Source organism: Nelumbo lutea, chromosome 1, assembly GCF_056320005.1.
Source record: "Nelumbo lutea isolate HS-2025 chromosome 1, American lotus-T2T, whole genome shotgun sequence".
In the NCBI taxonomy this organism is placed as follows: domain Eukaryota; kingdom Viridiplantae; phylum Streptophyta; class Magnoliopsida; order Proteales; family Nelumbonaceae; genus Nelumbo; species Nelumbo lutea.
The window spans coordinates 8,232,211-8,253,717 of record NC_142684.1 but is presented as its reverse complement, the minus strand read 5'-3'; the positions used below and the strand labels follow the sequence as shown (position 1 = coordinate 8,253,717).

The 21,507-nt window shown below is 39.4% G+C and overlaps 1 protein-coding gene across 3 annotated transcripts in view; it reads right to left on the bottom strand.

Moving 5' to 3' along the window:
- Positions 1 to 21,507, bottom strand: part of BGLU42 (beta glucosidase 42) — an 82,060-nt gene that overhangs the window by 24,648 nt on the left and 35,905 nt on the right. For 2 of the 3 annotated variants that reach the window (XM_088971344.1, XM_088971260.1), the window contains 4 exons: positions 19,643 to 19,717; positions 19,481 to 19,568; positions 1,927 to 2,152; positions 254 to 369 (listed from right to left, as the gene is read on the bottom strand). In XM_088971344.1, coding sequence (XP_088827470.1) covers positions 254 to 369; positions 1,927 to 2,152; positions 19,481 to 19,568; positions 19,643 to 19,717 — 505 coding nt within the window. The remainder of the gene's footprint in view (positions 1 to 253; positions 370 to 1,926; positions 2,153 to 19,480; positions 19,569 to 19,642; positions 19,718 to 21,507) is intronic. The other variant, XM_088971421.1, reaches the window with a different exon arrangement.

Sequence of the window (21,507 nt, the reverse complement as noted above, 5' to 3'; positions counted from 1 at the left end):
AGTCGTTTTGCTCTGATACCATGTTAGAAGTAAAACGGTAGAAAAAATAAGAAGAAAAAGAGAGAAACGAGAGAAGAGAGAAGAGAGGAGAGAAGGGAAAAGAGAAAAAGAAAAGTTGTGATCCAATAACAGTTCTGGCAGCGCCAGAATTTATTTAATATATATAGGGCGACACTTAAAACAACCAAAAGGACATATTTGCCACTTGCAGCACCTACAACACATAAAACTATTTATTCTAACAAAGAAATACCAGCCAAGCTGAAAATCAAGGCGCCTTGCTGCAGCAACTTTATCTTCCATTTTGTCTGAAAATGCCTCTGCCCATTCACAATCAACTGTAATGCCTATTTCACCACCTTGATTGGCCTAATACAGAAAATTAACAAATAATTATTTTATTCCAGTGTTAATATTTGGTTAACATAAAATAGTAATAACGGAAATGACAAAAGTAATCTGGTCAGACATTTTCATAAAAAAAAAATAAAAAAAAAACTTGATTTGCTATTAGTTAGCCAGTTTAATAAAATTAAAGCTGTATGTTGTACTTGTGAAACAATGGTAGTTTTGTCAAAATAATGATAAATTTTCAAGGTAGCATATTGTACCAGACAAGAAACAATGACCACAGAGAAATAAAATACTTAGGCATTAGATGATAGAAATTCATTAATAGGAAAGATTAACCAATCATCTATTGGATATATTCCTTTTTTCCTAATATAGTAGTAGATGTAATAAGAAAATGCAATTCCCTTATTTTCTACATTTTAGTTATCAATTCCCTCAACAAAAGTCAACTTTTACTGATAATGACGAGATAAAGAACAGGAGAAAAGGGAGATAAATATAAACAATTTTACCAAATATAGTGGGCCCACAACCCCAAAAAAACAAAAGAACATTAGCCACCAAATATTATCAATAATATATGTCCCTAGACCACTCAAATCTATCAATTTTGCTCATTGCGTCAGAAATACCATTAGCCAATTTTGATATCCAATCAGAAATAAGATGTTCTGTCTGGCTGCTAATGAATAAGCCTCTACAATCACATGATTAAAATACCATGGAAGATTCAAATAACCATTTAGCAATGAGTTACCAAATGAAAGCCACCTTACAAAAAAAAAAAAAAAAAAAAAAAAAAACTCCACTGCATTACCACTTTCGAATCCCTCAATAAGCATTAGAATATATGCAAATAACCATTTGCATTGTTCCAAAGATCAATGAATACATGGGAAGAAAGAAATCGAAGGATATTCAATGAAAAAACATAAGTCAAAGAAGGAAGTGATTGAAGCCATAAAAATCAGATCTGCACATTGGGTTAAAACGCTAGAACTCTTCAGGAGTGTTTCTACAGATGACATAGAGAAACACATAGAGAAAATGTAAAAATGGAATGGAAACCACAAGGATTAATAAGTTAAAGCTAAACTTTGATGGGAGCTCTTTGGTAATCCAGGGAGAGCAGGAATTGGGTGACTTTTTTGGAATCATCAAGGAGTAGTAGTGGCACAGTTCTCAGGGTCTCCTGCAAGGCTTGAAACTTGCCAAGCAGTTAGGAGCAAGAGAACTGAAAACTGAAGGGGATTCACTACTGGTCAAAACTTGGGCAAAGCAAATTGAATCAACACCATGGAAATTCAGATTTATCTTCAGACAAATTGACCTACTTGCAAAGAAATTTAGTTATAGTTTTGGATGGGTGAAAATGGAAGCAAATGGGTTGGCTGATGTGCTAACAAAGCAAGGGGTTGATAGACCCACTTTATTTTTGGCAATGTTGTAATCTGTGATAACCTGGGTCACATATATGATGGATTGTCTTTGTACTGTAACCAGTAATTAATAATTTAATAAATGGATTTTCTTTGCTAATCAAAAAAAGAACAAAAAAACCATAGTTGATACCTTAAATTTGTTTCTATATACAGAAACAGCTGCTGCGTGGGCCAATAGTTGGTAGTGTGTAGCAAGATATGGTTCTGTCAATGAATTCTCAGTTCTTCCAGGAGCAAAAATTCCAGTACAATAACCATTCACTGAGGTTTGGAGTGGCTCATTAATAGTGATCCAGTGCTTCACCCTATCTCCAAAACTTGCAAAGCAGGTTTCTGCATATATTGCAAAGTATTTTCTGTATGTTTTACAAAAAGCAAATAAATACTTAAGTCATAACCACATCAAATTGAAGTGGAAAGAGGCATTCCATAATACATATACAGACAGATACTTGTCGGGGAAGGGTGGCTGCAAAGTTTCCATTCTCTAAAGAGATAACATTTTTGCATGTGAAAGCTATTAAAAAAGCATATATTTAGCACCCATTGAAAGTGGATAGAAATGTTGCTTGGAACTAAGAAACTCTGATGCTGGATTTGCAGGTTTTGTCAACTCAAACAGTCATTTTCTGTAAACTTATAAAACATACTAGGTATCTTTTTTGCTAAACATGGCCAGTTGAGAGTATAGGCACACAATAATGCTGACTGGAATACAGTTGATGATAGGATATCTATGACTGGTTATTGCCCCTTTGTGGGTGGTAATTTGTTGACCTGATGAAATAAGAAATAGGCAGTTGTAGCTACATATAGTGCCAAGGCAAGAGTACTGTGCTATGGCGCATGGTGTGCCTGAATTCTTGTGGGTATAGAATGCCTAAATCAAGTTGAGGTTTCATGTTACTAGTACCATGTCACCGTACTGTGACAACATGGCTGCAATTAATATAGTTCACAATCCTGTCCAGCATGATAGGACCAAATATATTAGTAGACATACATTTCAGCAGAGAAATTGAATGTAAACTCTTCAGTCTTTGTTGTTGAGCAGTTGGGCTGTGCCTTTTTCAGTTCTTTTATTTGTTATTTTATGTTTATAAGCCCAAGTCATTATGGGCCTTAGCTGTCATTTTAAGACCTTTTAGTTCAGCCCCCCTACTGAGGGCATCATTGTAATTATGTCTTAATTGTGATTAGAGTTAATAAAAGAAGATTAGACGAGGTTGAGAGAAGGTTCAATTTCTCTCTTTGGAAACCCTTTTTTCCTCTTCTCTCTCTCCTCCATTGAACTGAACTCTCCTCCCTGACTTCCCACCTTTTTCCTTCAATTAAACTTTTAACTTATTGCTATTCTGGTTTCCGCTTTGGTATCTGTAGAGAAGATGGGCCAAATGGCCCATAGACTGTCATTTCAGGTTATGTTATGTTTCTCTCTGTTGTGGGCCTTATTCTGGGCCCATACTCTGTAATATTCTGTTTTTTGTATTTTCTTGCTCACTCAAAGGCCTCTCTGTAATTTGTCAAAGATTAACTTATTAATAAGATGTTTAGAGTGTTAGAGAGGGGTTATGTTCAAACCTCTTACTCTCTAACACTCATTGCCGCCAGCTCTCTCTTCTCTTCCTCTCTTGTTTGTTCATTTTCTGGTTTGCATCTAATCTCAAACAGTTCAATATATCAAGTGGGCTGTTTTTCAACTTGGTATCAGAGCGGGCCATTGCTTGGCGTGTCCCTCATGTGGTTCTAGTTCAGCCAACTACATGAGGAGGTTCTAGGGCTGAAAGTTTACAGTCATCCGCCTGGTTCTTGGAGGTCATTGGAGGGTGCCCAAGTTTCTATACACTTGGAGAAGGGTTCGGTGACCAGGAAGAATCAGAGAGCAAGTTGTTTGGCCTGATTTGAAATCAGAGAAAAGGACTTTCGAAGTTATCTCAGAGAACAAGTGTTCGGCCTGGTTTATAGTTCAAACCAGAGACTCTCTTGCTGTAAGTCTTTTCTCAGTCCTTTGCTGAGTTATTTTTGTTGTTTGGGAGGACTATTAAAGCATTCAAAACTAAGCCCACATACATTCGGCCCACTGTTGCTGGACTGTTTTTCTGGGTTGTTTTGGAAGTGCTATTCGGCTGATTATTGGACTGCCGAGCTGTTGAAACTGATCTAAAACTAAGTGGCACTAGTCTCATCTTCATCCCAGCCTCTTCTTGGACCTATACTGAACACCTTGAAGTGGTTTCTTCTAGTTAACAGTAGGCTGTTAACTACTGCACTCTGAGTGTTCGACAAAAGGTCTCTTAAGGACTGTGGCCCTGTTTTCTTCTCTTTGGGACAACGGCTGTTGAGAACCTGAAATACCTTGTGATTGGAGGTTTGTTGGGTGTCCTTTAAAGAGTGAAACAGTAAAGAAAAAAACTACCACCGAACTGGACTGTCACAGTTATCAAGTCTGAACTGATTCTGTGAGCTAGTTGTTGTTGCCTATTCAGCTCAAACTAAACTCATCAAGACCCCAGTACCTTGAGAAACCTATTAAAAATCCTAATTGGAGCCTTTACATGATGGATTTCTCAAGCCTTGAAAACAAGAATGCTGCTGAATATGGACAGATTTTGGGAACCCCAACTGATTCTATGCTGGCTGTAACTACAGTTAAGCTTGATGGGACCAACTACTTGGCCTGGTCACAATCAGTGAAAATCCACATTTGTAGCAAAGGAAAATGGGGTTTTATTTCTGGGAGCAAGAAAGCTCCTCCAGAGGATGATCCATCTTATGAGAGATGGGTACAAGAAAACTACACAGTGATTGGGTGGCTTGTGAACTCAATGCAGCCACAGGTTAGTCAGCATTATCTGTGGATGAACTCGGCTAAAGAAATCTGGGATAGTGTTGCAGAAACTTACTCACAGAAGTTGAATGTTGCCAGAGCTTACAAACTGAGAAGTGATGTGAAGAATCTAAGACAGGGGGAGAAGTCACTTGCAGCATACTTCTCAGCCCTAAAATCTATATGGCAAGAGATTGATTTGATAGAGGCCGTGACATGGGATACCCCTAAGGATGCTGAAACATATAGGAAATTGGTTGAAAGGAATAGGGTCTTTGAGTTCTTGACAGGACTGAATTCTGAATATGACATTACAAAGCAAAACATCTTGTCCAAGGAAGATGTTTCATTGTCTCAAGCATATGCTTTGGTCAGCAGTGAAGAAAGCAGGAGGCAAGTGCAGGTTCAAGGGGTCAGTATCAATGATCATTTTGCAAATATGGGAATCAAACCCAAAGGGGTTACAGAAGCCCCCAGTGGCACAGGAAAGAAGGAGGTGGTGTGTGAATATTGCAAGAAGCCGAAACACACTAAGGACAAGTGCTGGAAATTGCATCCCAGTCTTGTCCCTATCCGATTCCAGAAGAAGAATGACAGTAGAAAGACAGGAAGTGCACATACAGCCACAAGTACAGATACAGAGTTTGAGTCTGCAAGTGCACAATTGGCAGCCATGAAAGCTGATTATGAGAAGTTTGGAAGGATGATCAGCCAGCTTGAAGGTGTAACTTCATCATCCAACCCTTCTAGAAGTCCAGCCACCTCTGCATTTGCTCACTCAGGTATAAGGGCTTCTGCTAACCATGCATCTACCTCAGGTAATCCCAAGACCCCTTGGATCATTGACTCAGGTGCTTCTGATCACATGACCAACCTTTCCACTTTGTTTGTGTCATATGATTTGCTTCCTGGTCGTGACAAAATCACCTTAGCTGATGGTTCTCTTGCCCCCATTTCTGGCAAGGGAACTGTCAAGCCTACAGACTCTTTACTTTTATCTTCCACTCTTCATGTACCTAAGTTAAATACCAACTTGTTATCTGTAAGTAGCTTGACCAAGTCATTGAATTGTTGTGTAACCTTTTTCCCTTCTCACTGTGTGTTTCAGGACCTGAAGTCTCGGAAGGCGATTGGGAGTGGCCATGAAGCGAATGGAATATACTTGCTCGACACCCCTGACAATGCTTTGATCATCCCAAGAATGCTGCTTTTGGTTCTACTTCTTCAGAGTCTGTCAGTCAAATTATGTTGAGTCATTGTCGGTTGGGTCATTTACCTTTTTCTGCTTTAAGTCATTTGCTTCCCAAACTGTTTAAGGGAGTCAGTGTGTCCAGTCTCAATTGTGAGTCATGTCAATTGTCAAAGCATTGTAGAAAAAATTATCCTGTGAGCAATAAAAGATCCTCTTTTCTTTTTCATATTGTACACTCTGATGTGTGGGGGCCTTACCACTTATCCTCTATGGGGGGCTACAAATACTTTATCCTGTTCATTGATGACTTTTCTAGATTCACTTGGATATACTTAATGAAATCCCGAGACGAAGTCCCGAGACTTGTGAGGCAATTTCATGAGCTTGTTTTGACTCAATTTGGTACCAGAATTAAGGTTTTCAGATCTGACAATGCAAAAGAGTATTTTGAGAAGAGCTTATCCTTGTATCTCTCTGACATGGGGGTTATTCACCAAAGCTCCTGTGTTAGAACCCCTGAACAAAATGGAGTTGCTGAGAGAAAAAATAGACATATTGTTGAAGTTGCAAGGAGCCTTTTATTTGCCTCACATGTTCCCACAAGATTTTGGGGTGATGCTGTACTTACTGCTACCTATCTCATAAACCGTATGCCATCCAGGGTTTTAGGGTTTAAATCCCCCTTCAGTCTTCTTCATCCAGATAAGGATCTCTTCCCAATTCCTCTTTGTGTGTTTGGTTGTACCTGTTATGTTCACATTCCAAGTGTGCAGAGACACAAGTTTGAACCAAAAGCCCACAAATGCATCTTCCTCGGTTACTCCCCCACACAAAAGGGTTATTGTTGTTTTGATCCAAAGACTGGCACCAGACATGTCTCTATGGATGTTACCTTTGATGAACTTTCTCCTTTTTATGGTTCCTCTCAGAAAGGACATTGTCAACAGGGGGAGAGTTTGTCACAAGTTTTTGCTCTTCCCCTTCCTGTCCCAGTTCAGTCTCTTGACAAATCTGTATCCTCACAAAATGAATCAAAGGAGGATCAGCCACTTCATTCCTCTTGTCCTAGTGCTCCTATTTCTTTACCTCCTCGTCCTACCCATAATCCCAAAGTATATCAAAGGCAGAGATCCAGGAATGAGCAAGTGGTTTCCCTTACAACAGATGAGTCTCATACCCTCCCAATCACAGATGAGATAACAGGTATTGCTTCAGCTCCTTTGGAATCCCCCTTCCCAGATCTTGATGTCCCCATTGCTGTTAGGAAAGGCAAGCGGAAGTGTACTGCACACTACATTTCCAAACACCTTTCTTATGACCTACTTTCCCCTTCATATTGTGCCTACCTCTCTTCAGTTGCTTCTAACCCCATTCCTAGGTCTGTATCAGAAGCTCTTGGGATTCCATAATGGAGAGATGCCATGCAGGCTGAAATGGATGCTCTACATGAAAATGGTACTTGGGAGGTGGTGGATTTGCCTGAAGGGAAGGATCCAGTTGGATGCAAGTGGGTTTTTACCATTAAATACAGGGCAGATGGGACTATTGAGAGGTACAAGGCCAGACTTGTTGCAAAGGGCTACACACAAACATATGGGATTGACTATCTGGAGACTTTTGCCCCTGTTGCTAAGATGACATCTGTGAGGGTTCTTTTATCTCTAGCAGCTCACTTTGATTGGCCTCTCTAACAGTTAGATGTAAAGAATGCATTTCTGAATGGTGACTTACATGAGGAGGTCTACATGTGTCTTCCTCCAGGAATGTATGGGAAAGATATGCAAGGAAAGGTATGTAAACTGAAGAAATCTCTTTATGGCCTCAAACAATCTCCTAGAGCCTGGTTTGAGAGATTTAGAGCTGCACTTGTTAAATTCGGCTATGTTCAGACACAGTCAGATCATACTCTTTTTGTGAAGAAAAGTGGGTCTCTAGCAGTGTATCTCATTGTGTATGTTGATGACATTATAGTGACTGGTGATGATGCCTCTGGCATTCTGGGCCTTAAGTCTTTCCTCCGTACAGAATTTGAGATTAAGGATCTGAGGGAGTTGAGATATTTCCTTGGCATAGAAGTTGCCAGATCCAAGGATGGGATTCTTATTTCCCAGAGGAAATATGTCCTTGATTTGTTGTCTGAAATTGGAAAATTGGGTGCAAGACCAGCTGCAACTCCTATTGATATGAGTCACAAACTTTCAGCTTCGGATGGAACTTTGTTGGAAGACAAAGGGGTCTTTCAGAGACTTCTTGGGAAGCTTTTGTACCTGTGCATGACTAGGCCAGATATCGCGTATGCTGTCAGTTGCATTAGTCAGTTCATGCATGCTCCTAGAGATACCCATATGGCAGCAGCAGAACGGATTTTGTGCTATCTGAAAGGCTCTCCAGGAAAAGGAATTCTATTTGCCAAACATGGTCATCTGAAACTTGAAGCCTATACTGATGCTGATTGGGCTGGAAATATTGATGATAGAAGATCTACTTCAGGGTATTGCAGTCTGGTGGCTGGTAATGTTGTCTCTTGGAGGAGTAAGAAACAAACAGTTGTGGCTCGATCCTCCGCAGAAGCAGAATATAGAGCCATGGCACATGGAGTCTCGGAATTATTGTGGCTAAGGTCCTTAATGGAAGAACTTGGGGTAGATCATGACAAACCCATGATGTTGTACTGTGATAATCAGGCTGCCATCAACATTGCTCACAACCCGGTACAACATGATAGAACCAAACATATTGAGGTTGATAGACACTTTATTCGTGAAAGAGTCTCCTCCGGTGAAGTGTGTCTTCCATTCATTACTTCTGAAGGACAACTGGCAGATTTTCTCACCAAGGGCATTTCCAAGGCAAGGCTTCAACATGACACTGGCAAGCTGGGCATGATTAACATCTATGCTCAGCTTGAGGGGGAGTGTAGAGAAGATGGGCCGAATGGCCCATAGACTGTCATTTCAGGTTATGTTATGTTTCTCTCTATTGTGGGCCTTATTCTGGGCCCATACTCTGTAATATTCTGTTTTTTGTATTTTCCTGCTCACTCAAGGGCCTCTCTGTAATTTGTCAAAGATTAACTTATTAATAAGATGTTTAGAGTGTTAGAGTATCAGAGTAGGTCCCTTCATTTTTTTTCTCTTTTCTCACACTATACACTAGAGGATCAACAGGGTGTGTGGGGATATAAGTTGCTGCCATTCTCTTATGCTGTCACCAAGTTTTTTGAGGCCTCTTGGAGATCTCTGGTTGCAATCTTCATGCCCAGAAGTTATTCCTGGAGATTTCTGCCTAAGACCTATATCAACTGGAGAAATTGGACCCGATTCCAATTAAGGGATGAAGAGACAGATTGGGGCTGGCGCTTGGGGATGTGTAGGTGCCTTTTTACACATTATAGAGGACAGCTGCTGTTGGACAGTGATCTGGGAGGACTGCCAGAAGTGGCTGCAGTTTCTCTTTCTCACGGGTTCCCGGGTAGGTGAAACTTGAGACTGAGGTGTTGGATTGATTATAGTTCAGTGTTTCCAGGTTGATTATACTAGTTTTTTGTTTTCATTTGAACAATGGAGCAATATGGAGGTGAATCCAAGCAGAACACAGGGTTCGGGGTTGGTCCAACAGGGTCAATAGACAGTTTCTACAATGTTGTGACTACAGTAAGGTTGAATGGAAAAAATTACTTACAATTGGGTCAATCTATAAAGATTTATGTTTATAGTATGGAGAAAATTGGTTATCCTATAGGCAGCAGTAAGAAACTAGATGAGAAAGATCCAAAACATGAGAACAAATTACAATTACTTACAATTGGGTTTGTTCAAATGTGGTGTGTTGACTACTGTTCACATCCATAAACAATATATTTCTACTATGAGAACAAATTACAATAATGCCCTTCTTTGGGCACCCAAATACAAAAGAGGATAAAGACAATAAAGCCCTTACAATATAATGTATTCTCATGCCCAACTTGCCTATATTACTGCCAAACTTTGGATTGTGGACTCCCTTGGCGAAAAAAAATTAGCAAGTTGGTCTCCTAACTTCACAAATAGTAGGCAAATCTCTCCACTGGCTATTTTCTACCTGGTGAAATCTCAGTCTACTTCAATATGCTTTGAACAGTCATGTTGCACAAGATTATGTGCAATGTTTATAGCTGCTTGCTTGTCACAGTAAAGTCCTATTGGAGTATATGTCTAAATTCCCATTTTTGTCAATAAGGTCTTTAACCAAAGAAACTTGGACAGTCCATGTGTCTTTACCCTATGCTCTGCCTTTGCACTAGAACCAGCATCAATTCGTTGTTTCTTGCTTCTCCATGAAACCACATTGCCTCCTACTAAAGTACAGTAGCCAAATGTAGAACTCCCGTCATCAACAGATCATACCCAATCTACATCTGTATAACCCTCAGCCTTCAGATGCCCATTGTTGGAGTATAGCATTCATTTACTAGGACATTCCTTCAAATATAGCAAGAATTCTATTGACAACTTGCATGTAAGAGGTCATCGGATCATGCGTATGTTGGGAAGGGTTAGAAATCAAGTTTCACATGGCCGAACCAAGTTTAGTGACTGGCTGAATTTTTAAAATTTTTCTAACCCAACCAGGGAACCAATTTCCCGGTGTTTTTGAAATCTGAAATTTCAGGGTCGATCTTGCACTGAATCAGACCAGATTTGAAACCAAATTAAAACTGATTATACCTGATACGGACACCACAATATACAGCTCCCAGAGTGATAGTTCATGCCCAATATCAGTCCCAAAATCGGCCTCCAACTGAAGGTGGTGCATTGTGTACGTGAAGCCGATTCAACAACACCGTTTCAGCCATAGTTTTCAAGGCGCCAAGGCGAGGCGAGGCAATAGGGGGGCGCCTAGTCGCCTATGCGATGGATTTTTTTACGTAAAAACATGTATCCTAGGGTAGTTCCCTAGGTTCCATAATCATATTTCCTTAATAAATATCCATAATTTTCATAAGAAAAGTATAAACTTTATGTTAAAGTATAGAAAATCAACATATTCATGAGAAGAAAAAGAAGAAAGAAAAAAAAATTGAAAAATATAGGGGCTGAACCTCTATTTCTGTTATAGGAAAAGAAGAAAAGAAAAGGTGGAAGAAGAAGAAGAAATTAGTGTATAAAAACACAAAATTAGTAAAGAAAAAGAAGAAAATGTGTTGATTGGACAATATTTTATGTTCTTTCTTACTTATTGGTTCAAGTTTTGAAGTCTTTGAGGGTTCAATACAGCATTTAGCAATGTTTGTGTTGATTAAACCCTAACAAATAAGAAAATAACAAAAAGAAATTAGTATATAAACACACAAAATTAATATTTTAGTTTAAAAATGTCTATTTTATAATTATAACCTCAAAAAATTAAGAATATAAAAGTTTGTTATAACACGCTATAGAAAACTGCTTGGCGATTAGGCGAGGCGAGACTCCAATGGCGCCTTGTCGCCTAGGCGTCACCTTGACAACTATGGTTTAAGCAAAACCAGTCTCCAACTTGCTTGGATTAACATGGGAATGTGAACCTAATATCCTCTAATGTTTTTCTTGCAAAAACACAGTAGAAGACTGATGGAAATCAGCCCCTATCACAACTAGGTCGAATTAGGGTTTCTAGGAGGCAAGGGAGAAGAGGAGAGCAAGAGAGTAGAGAAAATTGGTAAATTCACCCCTTCCCTCTTAGTCCCTTATATAAAGCACTCTCCTAAGGATTAGGACTTAATCTTTAATTGATAAGAACTCTCTTCTTAAGATAATGGGTTCTCCATAACCAAATCCATGCCCATTTTCAACCCAAATCACTTAATTAATCATATTAGTAATGGGCCTTAGGCCCATTTTCTCTAATGGTTCACATCCCAAGGTGTTGCATGGACACTTTGGGCTTGGATATTGTATGGCGTTTGTTGAGCAAGAGCAAGTGATAGACAAGAGGAGAGAAGAGAGGGAGAGAGGAGAGGAGAGCCGAGAGGACTGAAAGCCCCTATTGAACTTAGGGGGCGAAAGAATGATCTATTATTATTTATACTAGTACAGCCGAACAGTAATCAAAGAGGAAATTACATCAGTACCCTTATGGTACTAAACCTGAATACATAAACATAAACGACTGACAACACTCCCCCTCAAGTTGAAGCATAGATATCAATCATGCCCAACTTGTCACAAAGATCATGATGTCTGGAAAGGTTTAAACCCTTTGTAAAGATGTCTGCAAGCTGGTTCTCAGAAGTGACATAGGGAGTACACACTTCGCCTGTGATAACTTTCTCTCTGATAAAATGCTTGTCAACTTCGATGTGTTTTGTTCTATCATGTAGCACCGGATTGGCAACAATGCTTATAGCTGCTTTGTTATCACAAAATAGAGTTATAGGTTTGGTCACTGGAAAACCCAATTCCCCCAACAAATTCTTTATCCACATGCCTTCAGCAACCCCATGGGCCATAGCACGATATTCAGCTTCAGCACTGGATCTATCTACCACATTTTGCTTTTTACTTCTCCATGTAACAAGGTTCCCTCCTATGAAGGTGCAGTAGCCACTAGTAGACTTTCTGTCACTTTGGGATCCAGCCCAATCTGCATCTGTATAAACTTCAACTTTCAAATGTCCATGCTTTTGAAACAACAAACCAGTACCCAAATACTTCTTCAAATATCGAAGGATTCTCTCTGCTGCTTCAAGATGAGAAGACCTAGGAGCATGCATGAATTGACTGAGGACACCAACAGCATATGCAATGTCTGGGCGAGTCATAGAAAGGTAATAACAATCTCCCTACAAGTCTCTGAAACTGTTTCACATCCTTGAGTGATTCACCACAGTTGTCACCTAATTTATGGTTGGGGTCGATGGGAGAGTCAACTGGCTTCACCCCCCATCTTTCCAATGTCCTGAAGTAAATCTAAGACGTATTTCCTTGGAGAAATGAAGATACCCTTCTTTGATCGGGCAACTTTAATTCCAAGGAAGTATCTGGCAGGTCCTAGATCCTTCACTTCAAACTGAGTTGCAAGGAAAAGTTTCAATTTCTGAATTCCATCCTCCCAATCACCAGTAACAATTATGTCATCCACATAAACAATTAGAGCAGCAATTTTACCTTTTCCTTTTTTCACGAACAGTGTGTGATCTGACTAACATTGCCTGTATCCTTTCTGTTGAACTGCCACATGGAATCTACTAAACCAAGCTCTTGGTGATTGTTTCAACGCGTATAAGGACTTCTTCAACTTGCACACTTTCTGTTCATTTCCTTGGGCTAGAAACCCAGGAGGTTGAATCATGTACACTTCCTCTTCAAGGTCACCATTCAAGAATGCATTCTTGATGTCCAGTTGGTGTAAAACCCAATCCAGATTGGCTGCAAGAGAGAAAAGGACTCTAATGGAATTCATCTTGGCAACGGGGGCAAAAGTTTCAGCATAATCAACTCCATACACTTGAGTAAATCCCTTTGCCACTAAGCGAGCTTTATACCTTTCCAATGTTCCATCCGCCTTATGTTTGACTGTGAACACCCATTTACATCCAACTGGAACCTTTCCCTTGGGAAGATCAACAAGTTCCCATGTGCCATTTTTGTGAAGGGCATTAACTTCTTCCCTCATGGCATTTGTCCATTCAGGAACTGAAAGAGCTTTTGCCACATTCTTAGGGATAGGGACACTGTCAATAGAGGTAAGGAAGGCACGGAATGAGGGTGAAATGTTCTCATAGGAGACAAAGTTGGAAATGGGATGTTTTGTGGTGCACAATCTGACCCCCTTCCTGTGAGCAATAGGACGGTCATTTTCAATAGGTTCAAGGACATCATTGGGAGTTAAAATACCTGAGTGAGTATGATCCTCCCTCGAGGAGTCTGGTGGCACTGGAGGTACAACTTCCGGATTCTCTACAGCTCTTGGATTTGGCTGGCCTTTGCGACGGTGAGAAAAAACACGAAAAGGTGGAGGGTCAGGGAGAGAGGGAAGATGAACTAGTTTCTCCTCATGTCTACACTCCCCCTGAGGAGAAACAAGATAGAAAGGCTCATCTTCAAAGAAAGAAACATCCATGGAGACATAGAATTTACGAGAAACAGGATCAAAAACACGGTAGCCCTTTTGAGTGAAGGAGTAACCAAGAAATATGCAAGGTATAGCACGAGAGTCCAATTTCCCACGAGTGGGAGACAGATTTTGGACAAAACACCGACAACCAAAGACACGAGGAGGAATAGAAAGAAGGGGAGCCTTAGGAAAGAGAAGTTGATGTGGGGCTTTGTACTCTAACCGACGAGAGGGCATATGGTTTATAAGGTAAGTGGAACAAAAAACAACTTCAAGCCAAAACCATTTGGGAACATTCATATGAAGTATAAACCTCAAGCCACTTCAAGGAGATGTCGGTTCTTCCACTCGGCCACACCATTTTGTTGTGGTGTGCGGGCACAAGAGCTACGGTGAAGGGAACCATGCAAAGCAAAAAATTCCGTGAGGTCACTATGAAAAAATTCTTTCGCATTATCTGATTGGAAAATTTGGATTTCAGTTTGAAATTGAGTGAAGACCATCCGCTGGAAATCTTGAATGATTTTTGGTACTTCTTCCCTGGTTCGAATCGGATATACCCATGTAAATCTAGAATAATCATCAATGAGGGTAATGAAATACTTGTAGCCACTCTCAGATGGTAAAGTAACAGGGCCCCACACATCATAATGAACAATGTGAAATGGAAATTCAGATTTACTATGTCTTTGAAGAAAATGAGTTCTACAATGTTTACTCAACTGACACGTTTGACAAGAAAAGTCAGAGACAGACATTGACTTAAACAGATCTGGGAATACAACTTTCAAAGACTCAAAAGACAAATGACCAAGACGACAATGCCATAAATAGACTTTTTTCTTACAGGACTGACTCATAGACTCTGTAACATGAAGACCAGCCTTATTCTTCAGCATGTAAAGTCCATCAGCCATACGACCCCTACCAATTGTCCTCCCCGAGGCCAGATCCTGAATCACACAATGAGAAGGGAAAAAAGTCACTGAGCAATTTGAGGAATTAGTAACACTACTAACAGAGAACAAATTAATGGGAAAGTTTGGAACATGAAGAACATCAGAGAGGGTAAGGCCAAGAGGAAGAGAGAGGGTTCCTTGACCAGCCATGGAAGAGTATGATCCATCGGCTAGTCTTACATTGTCTCTTCCAGAAAGAGGGTGATAGGTTTGAAAGTAAGAGGACGTACCAGTCATATGTTTAGATGCTCCAGAATCAATGATCCATGGAGAGTCATGGGTGTGAGAAGCAACATGGAAAGTAGTGGCAGGGTTACCTGACGTAGATGCAAATGAGGTTGAGGGAGGAGTATCCATCTGACGAATTGCTCTACCATAGAGCTCTAAATGGTCACAGAACGAATTGCTCTACTGTGTCTGAGTCACAGTAGAAATGGTAGGCTGATGCTCCCGAGTAGCCATGTTGGCCATGTGATGTTTCTTTGTATTTTGCTGCCCGTACTTCTTATTCACCTCTGAACTTTGCTTCTTAGTCAGATCTTTGGTGTGTCGGGGTTTCTGGCAATGAGTGTATCACAATTTTTCCTTATCTTCTGTTTTTTTCTAGAGATCTCCTTTCCGGGAAGAAGATCCCCCACCAGTAGATACACCCCCTTTTGCAACTAACACAACAGCATCCCCACCAGGGTTGTTCATCAAATTTCTCCTGCTTTTTTCAAATTGTACAAGAGCATAGACTTCCTGAACAGAAGGGAGATCCTTAGAGCTGAGAATCTGAACTCTGATAGATTCATACATAGGATTCAAACCATGTAAGAATGCAAACACCCTTTGCTGGGAGACAATCTGTTTGTACTTCTTAGCATCCTCATCACATTTCCAATCCACACTCTGGTAGTGATCCAACACCTCTCCCCCTGTCTACGAGTAGAAGATGTTGCCTGCAGTTGATAAATTTTGGCATAGTGTCTCAATTCTGAATATGTAGACTTTGCTTGTCCCCAAATTTCATTCGTAGTTTCAGCCCACATGAAATTCTTCCTGATTTGAGGCTGCATGGAAACCAAGAGCCAGGACATAACAATACTGCTCTCTTGATTCCATCTATCATATTCAGCACTCCCGGAGGATGGTTCTTTTATCCTCCCATTAATGTAGCCTATCTTCCCTCTTGAAGTGATGTATAACTTGATCCCTCTTGACCATTCTAGGTAATTTAATCCATCAAGAGGAATAACAGCCATAGGGAAGGATAGGTCACCACCCCCACTCATTCCATTCAGCATCGTGGAGATTCCAGATGTGGCTGAATCTTCACTATTCATGATTTCGGGTTTAAGAACACACAACACCCAAGGCACACTGCCTCATAGAGCTGTTACAGAAAAGGGATCTTATGTCCTTCAGTCCACAAAAGAAGAAGCACTTGCTATTTCAGCATACAACTAGGTACTTCTGACCTGCTGTTTCACAGAGAGCCAAGAACAAGCACTGTTGCTGCAGCACTTGGACTAGTCTGTATGACCTACAATTTTTGTAGGAATCCAATGAACAAACATACAAACACTGCAATGTAGTACATAACCAGGTCTGTATGACCTACGGTTTTACAGTTTTCATACAACTCCTTAGTAGAAGAGAAACACAAGGTGATAGTTCACCATACACCTAATCGGCTGACACCAACTTCAGGGTAGTCGAACAGTCACTGAGATCAATAATGTAGCCGAACAGCAAGAACAGTCAAGGAAAAAACTTTAGTCCATCAACAATGTAGCCGAATAGTAGTGACACACCAGAGGAGAACACCACATTCGAAATTTAGGGCATCAACAGTCCACCGAAGGGTGCAAGAAGAAAGAACAACAAAAAACCATTTCAGTTGAATACCAGGGCACCCGAACAGCAGATGGACAATACCTTCTTGAACTCCAGCCTCTCTGCAAACCAGAACCTCCTCTTCGTACAACAGGTGACAGCCTCTCTACAGCCGAGCAATCAATGAAAACAGCATATGGGCTGGAATACGAAAAGACTCTATACCAGAACTCTTTTCTGCGCTAGGAAGCTGAACAGTCAGGCCGGCACCTTCTTCCTTCTTGAAGTCGAGCATCAGGGATACAGCTTCTAGGAGATGAAGAGGCAATCTACTCGGCATTGAAGAATGACCTCAACTAATTTGTTTTCAGGCTTGGACGAACTTGCTCTAATACCATGTTGAGCAAGAGCAAGTGATAGACAAGAGGAGAGAAGAGAGGGAGAGAGGAGAGGAGAGCCGAGAGGACTGAAAGCCCCTATTGAACTTAGGGGGCGAAAGAATGATCTATTATTATTTATACTTGTACAGCCGAACAGTAATCAAAGAGGAAATTACATCAGTACCCTTATGGTACTAAACCTGAATACATAAACATAAACGACTGACAACAGCGTTGAACCCACAAAGATCCCACAATGGTCTCACACAAGTCCATAAGGGTTTGGCCCCACCTTTGGTAGAGGTTAAGCCAAATTCACTGCTCAAGGGCAATAAACCCCTGACCCAATCAGCTTAGGCTTAGTTTGGGCACAACATTTGCACATAAATGATCCTTGAATTCAACCATCTTATGAAGACCCAAGGATTATGGACTTATGTAAGATAAACCCCATCAGGTAATCAGCCCTGTAATGATCTCTTACACCTAACCTATCGGTCCATAATCATCAAAACACTGCCCACAGGGATGCAGTTTCACACTCTGTGCTTAGATGGATCCTGGGACTAAAACCTTTTGCAAACCTTTTTCATAAAATAGTAATATAAAATATAAATATATTTTGTAAATCAGATTTCAAATACAGTTGAAATCCATTGCTGGTAGTTTAGATTTCCATCAAAGAGAGTGTAAATCATGATATTCACTTTGTCTGACAAAGGGGTTGATCCTATCACTATGGTCACCCACTCAGGTAATTTCCTGAACTGCCCCAACATGCCCAGCTATTTGACCCTTGATGGATCTCACTAGTTGGCACATCAATTACAGTTCAATCCAAAACCTAGTGTAGTATCATAATCAAGTCTAGGGTTAAGTACAACTTTCCAGTTTTGCCCATCCATCTCCAAGGTCTAGGGCATAAATGGAAATTGGTCTGGGTTCAATGTTTCTTCTAAACACCCATTGATTGTGCTTGAGGTCTAACCCTAGCACCTGAGACAAGCTACTCCACCAATTTGGCAACACATCAGTTTCAGCCTTGCCAGGATAAACTCCCCAAGCCTATCCAATGGCTAAGAACATTCTACACTAACACCACCTCCAGGGTGCACGGGGATTCCACCAATTTGGCAACACACCAGTTTCAGCCTTGCCAGGATAAACTCCCCAAGCCTATCCAATGGCTAAGAACATTCTACACTAACACCACCTCCAGGGTGCACGGGGATTCTAAACTAACACCACCTAAAAGAGCAGTATTAACTTGTATGAAGCTTCTCACACCTAAGCCACCTTCAGAAACAGGTTTGCAAATACTTTCCCACTTAACTTGATGAATTCTCTGCTCACCATCCTTCCCACACCAGAAGAAATTCCTTTCTAATTTCTCCAACCTTTCAGCCACCTATGTTGGGATTGGAAACAAAGATGAAAAGTGAATAGGGAGATTAGCAAGAACACCTTTCAACAGAGTAATCTTTGCTCCCTTGGACAAATACCTGGATTTCCAACCCCCAGCCTCTTCTCCAATCTTTCAACCATCGGGTCCCAAATGGACTTGGCTGAGCATTTTGCCCCTGCCAAAAGGTCCAGGAAGCTGAAAGGGAGCTTCCCCACTTTGCAGCCAAGCTCTAAAGCAAGTTCCTGGATGTTGATGACCTCCCCAACCCAACCTTGAAACCAACTCAAACCACACCAGAATAATCCGAAGATTAACTAACTACTCCTTTTCTACCTGAATAAAAAATAGGGTGTCATCTGCATACTACAACAAAGAGATCTTTGTTCCCCCCTCAGTCACTCAAAAACCTTCCAAACAACCTTTAGCTGCAACTCTTCTGGTCAATCTAGCTAGAGCCTCCACCACACAAATAAACAATAGGGAAGAGAGAGGTTCTCCCTGTTGGAGACCCCTTGAATTAAAAAAATAAAAAAGATGACCCATTCACAAGGATAGAAAATTTAGCAATAGATATACACACTCCAATCCAATTCCTCCATTTCTGGCCAAAGTTCATTTTCTGCTACACTGAGTCAAGGAACCTCCAGTTTACATGATCATATGCCTTTTCTAAATCGAGAGTTGTTGATATGTTATTTATGTTGTTTTAGTCTTATTAAGAACAGGGGTATACATGTCTTATTTATGCTCTCTCACTCTCTCTTGCTCTTTTCTTTCTTTTTTTATTATTTGCATACCATACACAAAAATTGTACAACTCAAAAAAAAAAGAACAATATAATAAAAGAATTAAATTATAATCCCAAGTTAGGTCCATATCCTTGGAAATTTTAAGTTTATACTTAAGCTAATATGTTGATTTGACATCCATGTAAACAATTAAAACATTTGCTTTAAAACAATTTCTGGTGAAAAATAAAATAAAACAAATTTGACTTCTTAACAAAAGTTGTGAACCTACACAATTTTCTCAGATAACCATCCGCTAATTGACTCATGAAGATTTGAAGGAAGATCCCAATGATATAATGTTATATAAGGCTCAATACCTACAAGAAAAAAGATTTTACATGCAAGTATTATTGAAATTAAAAAACACAAAACAGGAAAAAAAGAAATGCACCTTTTTCAAGAAGAGCATTAATAACATTGTTGTAGTAAGCAATGCCCTCTTCATTGGCCTTGGTTCCTAAACCATCTGCAAGTGTGAAGTAAAACTGATGTAACATGTAAAACAATGCACTAGGGAACATAGAATGAGCAGAGCTACTAAAAAAAGTATTAATTTATAATAGTAGAAAAAGGTGGAAAGAGACAAGTTATTCCAACAAAAGAATGTAATGCAACAAAGAAGAGAAAGAAAATTTTGATTATAATTTCTAACAAAACACCACTTTTCGAAAGCAAGTAGGAACTCAAGCTGAGATGGCCTAGACCTGATAAAAATGATGAAAAAAATCAAATTTATTTACATAAAATAAATAACTAAATAATGATACATGTTCAATGAGTGTTTGCTCCCTACTTGGCTACTTCACATACAATTTCTCTACCACTTCCTACCTCTATAGAAATATAGAAGTGACCAAACAATGCCAAAGTTCCATCTAGAAAACAATCTCCACTGACAACAGTTAAAACTAAAGCAGTTTTCTATTTTCCTTGGATTTTTGAGCAAATCTCTAGGACACCTTCCTACACATTAAAAAATGTTGAAACTTTATCCAAAAAAATATTATAAAAATCAAACAATTTAAGAAAAACATGTGATTACTATCTTTGGAAAACAAATTTATTATTTCTAATAACTTATGAACTTGCTAATTATAATAATTCCCATAATTATTATTTATAGTATAATCTCAACTTACTACTTATGGTAAAAACAGGATGTGATAATACAAACTCAAGAGAAGATAAATATTTAGATAAAGATATCCGACTAACAAAACTCACAAGGGGTAGATCAAACACAACAAAAATAATAATTCAGGACAGAATGAAAAGTAACCAGCTACAATAACAAAGGTACAAAAATCAAAAGAATCTGACAGTTCAAATCTACTCATAATCTTGTTAAATGAAACCAGTTAACTTTTCTCAAAAAAAAAAAAAAAACTACTCATAATCAACATTTTCATCATCATTAGAGTCTTCTCCTTGCACTAATACCATCTTTCCATAACTAAACTGTCAACACTCTTGGCCAAAAAGAAGAGAACAAGAATAATCTTAGAGGTGCCCAGAATGGTCGAACCCCACCTCAAAGACTCTTATATATTAAAAGATATGTACAATTACAAGAATGCCCATAACTAATAAGATACATCAAAGGAAAAGGAAAAAAAAGAGGAGTGGAGAAGAGAAAAAAAATGAACAAGAAGTGATTGTTGGGTCGAATACTTCTTGTTTGACCCAACATCAAGTCACAGAATCTCTCCCTCTCTCTCTCTCTCTCTCATAGTTGTCAAGGCGATGCCTAGGCGACAAGGCGCCCTTGGAGTCTTGCCTCGCCTAATCACCAAGCAGTTTTCTATAGCGTGTTATAACAAACTTTTATGTTCTTAATATTTTGAGGTTATAATTATAAAACAGGCATTTTTAAACTAAAATATTTATTTTGTGTTTATATACTAATTTCATTTTGTTATTTTCTTATTTGTTAGGGTTTAATCAACACAAGCATTGCTAAATGCTGTATTGAACCCTCAAAGACTTCAAAACCTGATTCAATAAGTAAAAAAGAACATAAAATGTTGTCCAATCAACACATTTTCTTCTTTTTCTTTACTAATTTTGTGTTTTTATATACTATTTTCTTCTTCTTCTTCTTCCACCTTTTCTTTTCTTCTTTTCCTATAACAGAAATAGGGGTTCAGCCCCTATATTTTTCAAATTTTCTTTTCTTTCTTCTTTTTCTTCTCATGAATATGTTGGAATATGTTGATTTTCTATACTTTAACATGAAGTTTATACTTTTCTTATGAA